The 11,692-nt window shown below is 36.5% G+C and overlaps 1 protein-coding gene across 1 annotated transcript in view; it reads right to left on the reverse strand.

Annotated features, from left to right (window-relative positions):
* The window catches only part of LOC106793742, a 29,020-nt gene extending 24,489 nt beyond the window's left edge, over positions 1 to 4,531 (reverse strand). Inside the window, exons 1-3 of the mRNA XM_014760918.1 lie at positions 2,749 to 4,531; positions 2,143 to 2,682; positions 1,294 to 2,040 (exon numbers count right to left, since the gene is read on the reverse strand). Coding sequence (XP_014616404.1) covers positions 1,294 to 2,040; positions 2,143 to 2,682; positions 2,749 to 4,531 — 3,070 coding nt within the window. The remainder of the gene's footprint in view (positions 1 to 1,293; positions 2,041 to 2,142; positions 2,683 to 2,748) is intronic.
* Between the last annotated feature and the right edge of the window lie 7,161 nt (positions 4,532 to 11,692).

Here is an 11,692-nt window from a genome sequence, read left to right on the forward strand (position 1 = left end):
GTATCGAAGGATGTAGTAACAAATTATCCTACGATTATGATTATTTATAATGAACGTAATAAAATGTTCCATATAAAATTGTTAAACGCAAAAATAAGCAAAATATATATATATATATATACATCATTTGAAAAAGAATAAATTTGCAGAACGAAGAAACATGTTAAACGAGAGATACAATTTTCGCAGTCACCGGGGGACTGTTAACCGAGATTATGAACTTTCACCTTGAACGGAGGAGGTTCGAACGTGTACCGGCATGTACTCGGCGAACATTAGAGAACGACGGTAACACACATTTCACGACGGTGAGTCGACAAGGCCCGTAGCCCAATGACCTACATTCGTTGATCGAAAGTGCGACGTCGAGTTGATTTTCCTTAAGATCACGAGTTAGTTCGTCTCGTTTCTTTCGATTTCTTCTCTTCCTTTAAGTGGAATCAAAATTCGTCGGCATTTAAAACGAGAACAAAAAAATCGTCGAATATCTCTCTTGATGGTTAAATCTACTTTCTTTTTTTTTTTTTTTTTTGAATACATATACCCTCTCTATTATTCGACCTAGAATAGATGAATATATTGAAAAAGAAACGTTTGCTTAAAACCACACTTGGTTCATCTTTAATCTTTACTACTTCGCAATTACGTCAGGTTTCTCAAAATTTCTAGGCAAACAGAACAGTATTTGAATAATAATAATAATAATTATTATTATTATTATAATAATACATTAAAACTTTCCACAAGAACACATAACATCCTGATAACTCGAGGTGTGATGTTCTTAAGTAAGCAGACTCTTCTTCTAATAACTTGTTATCGATACATTAGCCAACGTATAATTATTACTTTCTCTCTTTTCAAAGGTAAACTAAAAAGAGTCTTGAGCAATCTCTTCGATTCTTTTCTCACTTCTATCGCGTTCTACTCGAATTACTTCGAGTGCAGGGGGTATTCCGATGACAGCATTTAATACGAATCGATCGGTAACTATCGCATTTCTCGTTCCCCGTTTTTCGTTACAGACGTGAAAGAGAGAGAAGCACGTCATTTTATTCCATTAGGAAATCTTTGATCTTTCGATACGATCGAAGACAATACGAACGAAGCACCATAAACCTATAATCTAGCACAGAGTTTTAATATTTCGATAGAAATTAATTTAATAAAATTTAAATAAAAAATATTCTTATGTCAAAATGTAACGACACAATTTTCTCTTAGCCACGCATTTAAATGATTTTCACATAAACACACTATTTCACGAAATAATTCATGAAAATTTCGTTTTACTGTCACTTTTTTGATTCTTGATAGACATCGAAGTATCCCCTTGTTTCTCCGCCTTGTTAACAGATCTCGTCTCTTTCCTCGTATTGTCAACGTATTGATTGTTAAAAAACAATGCAACCGCTTCGTTTTTAGATGAATTTTCTTCGTCGTTATTGGACGTTTGACCACTTCTTTTGCTGGCTTCTCGGATAAGTTGATTTATTTCTTCGTTATCCTTACTTTGAATTGTAATATAATGTCCGTTCTGATGAGAAAGGCTATTAGGTTCAGACAAGTGATCATTACGAAATTCTTCTAATGGTTGAGCCTGAGGTGGACCTTGAAGTTCTATTCGACTTTGATCCGGTTGCTCGATTGCTGCAATAATGTCTTGAAGAAGGCCATTGGAAAGAACCTGATCGTGTCTTATACTACCATCAGAATTTTCCGTTCCTAATCCACCGTCAGCAGGTTGAATTTGTAAAGTATAAGTGCCTTTTGATCCCTGAATTTGGAAACCACTTGGTCCATCAGCCGTCAGACCTTGTGCCAAAGCCAATGCTTGGCTTCCTTCGTCAGTCTTCAAGTATTGACTAGCATCCACATCGTTTGAGCTTAGACTTTTAGCCTCGCCATAACTTTGAGCCGTTAAACTAGCTGTTAATGCCTCGGCTGAAGCCCCATGGTGATGCAGTGGTAATCCTGAAGAGAAGGAACTTTGGGATGGACTAGAAGATGAGGAAGTAGATAATGATGATAATGATGATGACGACGAAGACGATGATGATGACGATGATGATGATGACGATGAGGAGGAAAGAGATACAATATTTTTCACTCCAGTAGTCGACGAGTGAACGTGATCATTACTTTGACCATGCGAATCAATCGCTTGATTCGTTGATTCATAAGAAACTCCTATCGGATTTCCATAACTATCTTTTAAGCCAACTTTCTGTTGCTCGTAATTTTCCAGATCTAACGTATTTACGGGTGGTGCTATATACGGACTTAAAGAATCAGAAAGTTGAGGTAAAGCTGGTGGCGATTTGAGCAAAGAATTATCTTCCACTCCTGTTGAACTTGGTAATGCTGGAGGAGCAGAAGGTGGTAACAAATGATCGGTACCCTTGTCAAATTCAAAGTTCGCGACACTGTTGAATTGCCGATAATTACAATCACCAGTTGTAACGGCTAAAGGTGGATTTGCTATGACGGGTGTTCCATAAATGCTGCTCAGGTCATTTCCTATCCCGTCGTAAAGATTGGTCCCAAAGCCGTTCGACGTAAAACCGAATGTTGATGCTGGTCCAAAATTAGGTGCACCATAAGTTGGAACCGGAGCTGGCGTGTTGAAATCCGTGAAAGACAATGGAGTTCCATATTGTGCGTTGGGTGCAGCCATTGGAGAATTCAAACTGTGTGAATTGAACTTGCCAAAGGATCCACTGTTAGAGAAGACGTTCGATAAGGAATGATCGGATTGTGATGATTGATGAAATGATAGAGGAGCATTTAAACTAGGTAATTGAGGGCCGAACGATAAATGAGGGCCGTGTAATTTAAGTGGCTTTGTCAGATCGATAGGAGGTAATGACGGAAGGTAACGATGAAGATTGGATATCAGTCCTATGGGAATTGGCTCTCGAAATTTGATCGGTTCTCGATTTCTTGGTGGTATTAAAGATCCTGGCGGTGACGAAGGCGGACCGTGTAATCTAAAATGTCCGTGAAATCTGTGATGATGCAATCCATGTTTCTGAAATGAACCACCGAAAGGTCCAAACGGTGGGAAAGTTGGTCCAGTACGACCAGATTGAGCTGCTGGATACGGGCCGTCTGGTGAGTACGAAGAGATTGGTGGTGCTGCGTAAGAATCAGTAGGTGGCGAAAGTATAGAACCACCGTTGATCCCATTTGCCTTTCCGAAATTAACTGATGGCAGTTCCGGTAGTTGTTGCAAAGTGATATCATTGACATTATGAACTCCGTGAGATTCTTCGTTTCCTAATGAAACGTCATGAGATGATTGGTCCAATTCTTGCAATGGTAACACTGAAAGTCCCGAGTTCAAGCCAGAATCAACATTTAAAGACCCTGACGAGTGTTCGTACGAAGAAACGCCAGAATTACTTTCGTGAGACAAATTTTGAAGATCCGAAGTCTGAGATTCGGTATTAGGTAATAACTCAAAACCCACAGTTTTTACGATCGAAAGAGAGTTTGAATTTCCAATGTTATATTTTAAGTTAGATTGATGGTGACCGCGTTGATGATGATCAGAATGGAAAGAGGACGACGACGACGACGACGAGGATGATCCGTGTGTATTCGTACTGTGATCACCATCATATATTGGCAATGCCGGTGGAGGCAATCCATTTTTATCACCAGAAGATTCACGAACAGAAGTTTTTAGATGTTGAGCTTCTGGATTAGTAATAGGTATACCGTAAGAATCACTGGGCACGTTCGGATTCGTCGTATCTTCGACGTATTTCAAACGTTGGCTATCAGAGGATGAATAATGTTTCAATGTTGATCCTTGTTGTTTTTGATTAGCAACTCCAGCTATTGGTTGCCATCCGTCGTACATTATATCAGGTGGAGTGGGAGGTGCGGGAACTCCTGCAGGAGGTGGAGGTGGTGGTCCGTGAATATTAACACTACTCAGCTCATACTGAATAGGTAATTGAGGAGGTGGAAGGGGAGGAGGTGGTCCATACTCAGGATTTACTGGAAGAGGAAGTGGCTCTGGTCGTGGTCGATAAGACTCGATGGAAACAGGAATGGGTGATCCATGTCCAGGCTTAACGGGTCCCAAATGATTTGGCAAAGACGATGCCTGTGGGAAACCGGCGAGTGGAGGCGTGTTCAACTTCAACGGCGGTCCATACTGTGGTTTTGGTGGTCTAAACGAAGGGAAGGAAAGCAGCGGCGGTCCGAAGTGCTGTTTTAGCGAAGCAAAGTGAAGCTTTGGTGGGCCAAAAGTTTGTTTCGGTGGCCCGTAATGAGGTTTAATGTTTAACGGTGGTCCGTAGACGGGTGCTGGCCCATTGAAACCACCATTCACCGATACAATCGGTGGTCCGTAGTCGTCGGCGGGTGGTCCATAAGAGTTGCTTATCCTTTCGCTGGCTTTAATCTCATTTTTTTTTTCCTCAACATTTTCATTGGACGATGCTTGCGGCAATGCCTTGTTCACCACCGCTCCTACGTGCTGACTGATCAGCAACGCGCAAACCAACACGATTGTCATCTATAATCAAAATAGGTCACCTAGAATTGGACGAAGGAATAATAGAGTGTAATAGCGATGAGAAATGAAATAACAAAAAGGTCTATCTTGTTCGAAAAATTTCGTAATGACTATGCTTCCTTTCTTATGTAACGTATCGTATTAAATTTAGATCTTGTTAAGTTATTTAATATTTAAAAAATAATGTATATATATATATATTGTATTAGAAACGAAATTTCTTTCTTAAATTGAACATGATGTATATCATGATATGTTTCTCCTAGACATACAGTAAGAGGTCTAATCATCCCGACGCTTCATAAGCCGTGAGATACTTTACATTTGTAACTCGCATAAAGTGAGCTCATAGTCTCGTAGGTACGAACGGATGTATATACGTAGATACGTACGTACGTGAAAATTATGTAAACTTCCATTTACTCACAACACGTTCTAGATGCGTACGCGTGTGAATTATTTTATTACACGGAAGGATATCACGCGATCTTTAACGAAACACGCGACGTTCGTGCTATAGTTCCAAAGAGATGGGATTTCCTTCAACGCGTCTCGTAGTAAAAGCGAGAAATGAATGATCGCCTCGGGAGTATCTAATGTAGCTAATTATATTCACTAGGATAAAATGAAAATGTAAGTTACTACACACTACTGTTTTTTTCTGATTATTAATACTTTATATTACAATAGTAAAACGTGTACATGTCATTTTAAATGATATTTTAAAGTGCAACTCATCCTTGATCGTGTTGCATTTTAAGTTCAAAGTTAATACTATTAAAACACAATTGCGATGAATAATATCTAAAACGTATCATTTTTGTCGTGTCTTTACCGCGATGAAGCCGTTAGAAAGTATTATCGTTACAAGCGTTATACGGGCAACCAGCGATATAATCGTAAAATAACTACGATGCTTTCTTTAATAATGTTCGTGGTTTATGTTCAAACGACTAAAGACAATAAGTAAAGAAATTTTTCGACGGAAAGAATAACGATCGATCAACAGCTATTTTCCTTGGTAGTAAAGAAAATTATTTCCGTATTAAATTTGACATGAGAGCCTTTCTTCGGGCCTCTCGACGACTCATCAAAAAATTTTCTTCTTTCATTTATGAACGTAAAAATAATATCGGTGACATTTTAGCCGGCGGTGAAATTAATCTTGAGAACAATAGAAACTTTCTTTATTTTTTTTTTTTTTTAACAATGTTAAATTCGCCAACGTCACTTTCGACCATCGGTGGTAAAGTCTAATACCATTTCTATGATTATACATTATTTACGAGACACTACCATTATCGAGTCTATCTAATACCTCGATCGGACATTTACGTAAGGAAAACGGAAGTAACGATCGGCTTGTAAGACTGGTACGGTAGAGTTTATCGAGCGAAATACTATCCTACACTATTTATATCAATTTTACGAGATCGTTCGTAACAAATGGAGACATTTGGTATAGTTGTTGATACAAGTTGTACATTCACTGTTAGAAGTAAGTCGAAACTTGTCTCTCATAAGCTTGGTTGACTCGTCAACGACACTGGGAATCCAACATGAGTGCGCTTAAGTGGCACATTGGCCGAGATGCAAAGCTAACGCGATAAACCGTACTTTCTCCTAAGAGCATCCGCGAGAAATATTCGCGTGGTCGGTTGTATCTTTGACTTGACGTTTTAGTAAAATTCATTACCCCAATTATATTATCTTATTCTTTCCGGCGAAAAACGATAATAAAAATAAAAGGAAAAGTCGTATCTCTCTCAGGAAGAATTCGAAGAATAATTTTCTAATTAAATATTACGATTTTTCAATTAAGATAAAACGTGTGCTACTTTTCTTTCACGTGAAACTTTCGATTGAGATTATTAAGCAATGTAAAATTATACATACTAATGTTTTCCTTTTCCTGAAATCGTATACGTGTATTGCTCCGTTAAGAATTTTGCAAAAACGAAGATAAGAAACTTAACGTTGATTGAAAGTAAAATTCCGTATTTATTGAAAATAATAAAAATTGGATGACACGATAATCGTAAGTATATGAGAAAGATCATTTTGTTCTTTCACAATAAATCATTGTCTCTCACCTTGTAAGAATAAGAAAAAGAGAACGCGTTCCTTTTATGTTTCCAACGCGCATAATAAAAAAAGATAGGAAAAAACATATTTGTTTCGAATCGAACATAGGAATCGAGATAATTGATTGAAAGATTCGATTTGATACAATTCAATTTCTCACGAATTCACTTTCGAAATGTCATTCACATTAATAAAGAGAACTAAGGTGAAGGTCTTTTCACATCCTACTTTTTTCTGTGTTCACACACGCGCGCGCGCGCATCACAAATGCCATACAAACACACACCCACATACGAAAGCAATGATAAGCTCGCAATCAGAACAGTTTGGTTCGCATGTCCCACGAACATAAACTGTCTGCATGTGCGAATCGTACTTTAGGCGTAGGTCGTGCATAAGGTTGGTAGGTAGGTTGGTAGGTAGGTAGGTAAGCGAACGTGTTCGTGTTGCCGTTGTGACTGGGTCAAACGCCTCCTTCATGCATAGTCATATACTCTAATCACGTACGACGTGTGCGTAACATCATGGCAAACCTAAACCGCTTCTTATCGGACAATTCGATGCACAAAATTGCCATTAATTTCCTTTCCTTCCGGCTGAACACATTCACTTTTCAACGTTCCATCGTTTAATTTTTGAAATATTTCATGCTTCATCCTTTTATGTATTATTATCGTTTTATCTCGGGAACAATTTGTTAAAAATTTACAAATCTCAAATTCTTCTTTTTTTACGGATGTAATTAAATTTGACGAGATAGTATTTTCAGAAATATAGATTAATCACGGATCAAATTATAGATTGGATGGTTTATTTTAATAAAAAAATGAATCAATCAATAACGATGGCAGAGATAAGAAACTAAAGGAAGCTTTATTTTGAAGTCTCTTGTCATAAACAAACAAATTCTGACAATAAATCTTAAATATGAAAATAACATCGAAATTCTGGAACGTTCAAAAATTACTTACGATTTATTGTTTTTATAAAACCCTCACTATATTACACTCTTATCGTTAATCGTACACTTTCTCTCTAATTGAAATATTACACCGATAAACAAATCATATTTCTTCCTGAAGAAAGTAATAAAGGAAATGAATTTTAATAATTGAAAAACGAGAACACTGTTCGTTGAGATCTTATAACACCAATGAAGGAAGCACAGTCAAGACAAAAAAATTCAAAAATCAATGATAGTAAATCGAAAAGGCGTGGGGGAATCGAGACTTTCTTCGTGATTCGATTTACATTGAACGAATGAGAAGGTGAAGGCCGCGACGCGGAAATGGAAGAGAAAGAGAAAGAGAAAGAGAAAAGTATAAAAAGAGAGAAATAAAAGTAAAGAAGGCGGAACGTCGGTCACCTACCTTTGCCTCGAGCATAGCACCGTAACAACCGTAAAAACTAGTATTCGCACTGCACATAAACCAAAAAGACTATATATATATTATATATATACAAATAATATTATATATTTAACATAATATAAATGTATATATAAATAAATAACATTTAATTGAAGATACAATGCTCCTCTTCTTCTTTCTTCGTTTTCCGTAGTAACTCGATAAAAAAATAAAAAAAAAGGACCAACAAGAAAGAAAAAAGAAAAAAAGAGAAAATAGAAATAAATTAAAAGAAAAGAAAAGAAAAGAAAGATTCTCGATCCTTCCAATTTTTTTCCGCGCTGTTATCGAACGTAGCGCGTGTTATGCTCGATGGTTCACGTCACAAGCACCATCTTCTTCTCTCCCTCGATGAAATAATAATAATAATAATAATAATAAAAAAAAAAAATACGAAGAAGAAAATAATACAAGGAGACACCACGACGCGATTGTAGGAGGAACGAAAAAATGTTCAGACCCGTAGGAGACCTCTGCTTATATAGACTCCCGTAGAGGGGTACCACAACTCGTGAAGAGCAATTGCCGCAGTTGGTGAAGTCGTCGACGAGGAGCGTGCACGAGGAGCGACGGGTCGGTTGAATCGAAGAAAGGAGTCGAGTAGTGGTAAGCAGGACCAACGAGAGAAGCCCAACAAGAACGAGCGAGAGAAGGAAAGAGAAACAAGGAACCAAAGGGGGAAAGAAAGAGAGAAAGAGAGAGAAGTAAAACCCAAGCTGGAGAGGGAAACCCTCCTCGTCGTACATCGCTTAAAAATTCTCTTTGTAGAGAGAAAGTAGGCTATAAGCCCTGTCTTCTCTTCGAACACACCAAAGACGTCGAAGATGCGCCCGCCGGTTATCGGCATCGCATCACTATACTACTCTTCGTTTCATGATTGCTATGTGTTCGAATATAAGAAAGAACGAAACCAGAAATCAAACGATATACGTGAGTTATTTTTTGTTTCTCTTGTATGACATTTAAAAGATTGTCTAAGAAATATTTTCTTATACTATTTTTTTTTCTTTCTCCTCTAATAGTAGTAACTGTAAATAAGATGATAATGGTGTGGGAGGGAGGAGAGGAAAGGATAAGAGAAAAGTGATATATAGAAGTAGCGGTGGTTTTCATTTTTCTTCCTTCGAAGGACACGAAATTTTCTTGGAGATTATGTAACAACATATGAAACTGTTTATTAGATGGAATATTACTTATTACTACGACTAATTTTGTTGAGAATCTTTATGATGCATACCAGAGAAGATAGGAGAAAAATAAACAGAAATAGAGAGAGAGTGAGAGAGAGAAATGGATATGGAAAGGGAGAAAGGGCGAGTAAATAATTCGTAATTGCTCCTATCACATAAAATACTACTAGCTGGGCAATCGTTTGATATTTTCATAAACACTCTGTCAAGTATCCCATCCAATTTGCATCCAATTAATCGCTCGAGACCAAATTGTCGCGACTAATTGCCTCAGCGGGCGACGTACTGCTCCTCCTACGCGGTAAAAAGATTAATTATTATGGATCGTAGCGTCATTGTGTGAGCGAACGCAATGCCGACGATGCGGGGCGCGCGCCAAACAAATCGACGTTTAATTGATATTATAATAAAACAAAACGAGCTGCCCTCGTAGCGTCATCGATCCTGCTGGCCAATTATTTCCAACCGACGTTGCTCGATAATATCCTTTATATTGTATTCGTAATTTTGATAAGATAACAATGATAAAAAGCAATAACAGAGATAAAATTCTATGAGAAATCCGTTTTGTCTAGAATGATAAACAAAATAACGAACAAAAATATATATATATAATACATAAAAATACAATCAAAGTATATTCGCACGAAAACGTTAACAAAACTTTAAATCCTAAATAAAAGTAAATGTATTTTAATAAGTGATCATGAAGTTTCGAGGAGATACCTTACAAAACGAACGCGACTTGTCTACAAAAGAAAAAATCTTCCTAAGCACGGTTTGCAATTAATTCTCCATCTATCATAGCACGAGAAATAGAACATATACGATTCCACGCACGAGATTCACAATAGAAAGGGGGAAAAAATAATGCGTCCTGTTTCCCAACTCTACGTGCCTTATATGAAAACGTCAAAGCTGTATAAGTAAAAGAACGAATAAACGAACGAGTAAACGAACGAGTAAACGAACGAGCTCTCTGGGATGGTTTACTAGATATAGCGAAACTGAGTGATGTCGTAACGGGGTGAGGGGGGCCTGGAATGACACTTCTCCGTAAACGGCCTTCGATCTCGTCTTCCCTTTTTAACTCGTTTTTCCTTTTCCTCTCTCCCTCTTCTTCTTCATCATCTTCTTCTTTTTCTCCTTCTCTTTCTCCTTCTCCTTCTTCCATTTTTTTATTTTCGTTCTTTTTCTTCATGAATCCCGGTCAGTGTCAAGAGTAAGTGAAATTCAACAAGGTAGGTAGCTTGCTACAATTTTGTTTGCTTTTGTGCACTCGTACGTGTTGCGAAGTTAAACAGCTACGCGCACGCGCGAGTGAATGTTTGTATATATATATATATATGTGCGTATGTGTGTGAGACTCCGTTGAGATCCATTACAGTGGCATCAATAATTTAAAACAAGAGCAACATTCCCGTCGGCCTGAGTTTTCTTTACTCGTTCTCGTATTTTTTCTTTTTTCTTTTTTATCTTTTTCTCTCTCATTCTTTATCTCTCTCCCTCTCATGTATATTTTATATTTTCTTCAGCAAGTATATTAAATTTTTCAATTATTCCGTCTATTTTAGTTTAACTCAACATGATTAATTATATGGATCGTTTATTTTGAAAGTGGTTTAAGTCCATTTTCTGTTGTTTCGAGAAAATTAAAGGTTTGCATATTGGTTAATTTAAAAATATTCATTAATTATATCAAGTTCAACAATGTTTCTATTAATTTATCGATATGTAATTTGATTATATATATTACTTTTAGGCGTATTTTACTAAACTGATGTATACTTACGAGCTGCAAATGGACGTACACCACTTTCATAATCCATGATTATGCAATTTCATTTACCGACCAATTCTAAATTGTACAAATCATAAAAATTTTTTAACAAATTAAACACGGACTAATTATACATAAAAAAATTTAGATTAAATTAAACACGAACTACGAGATATCTCATTTTTTTCAAAAATGAACTTACATCACTTGCAAAATAAACAATCCATATATACAGAGTGTCCTAAATAACTCTAGTCCCAATTTTTCAAATACTTGCGATAATTTGACAAAAAAAGAATTTAAACCAAAGTTGATCCGTTTTTAATTGAATATACATGGCAATAAAAAAACGATAGAAAAAAATTTCTTTTTTATTGTTTTTTAAGGCTAAATTTATTATTTTAAATAGCACCTAGTATTTTTGACTTAACAATACATTTTCTACAAGTTCACATTAAACAGCGATTTGCTCCCGTGTGAATATAATTTTAATATTTTTTATACTTATAGCAACGGGATCTTAATAATTTTTATATTAAATTAAAGTACACTCTTTTATCTACGCGTAGAATACCCCATTAAGTTATAAATTTAGCAAGTAGACTTCAAAAAATGTCATAGAATACAATGCTGTAAATTGTGCGTCTTTGCAATTTTTTTGAAAAATTCAGGTAAATATTTTTTATACTTATAGTTA

Source organism: Polistes canadensis, unplaced genomic scaffold (assembly GCF_001313835.1).
Source record: "Polistes canadensis isolate GaletaPanama2010 unplaced genomic scaffold, ASM131383v1 scaffold_18, whole genome shotgun sequence".
In the NCBI taxonomy this organism is placed as follows: Eukaryota; Metazoa; Arthropoda; class Insecta; order Hymenoptera; family Vespidae; genus Polistes; species Polistes canadensis.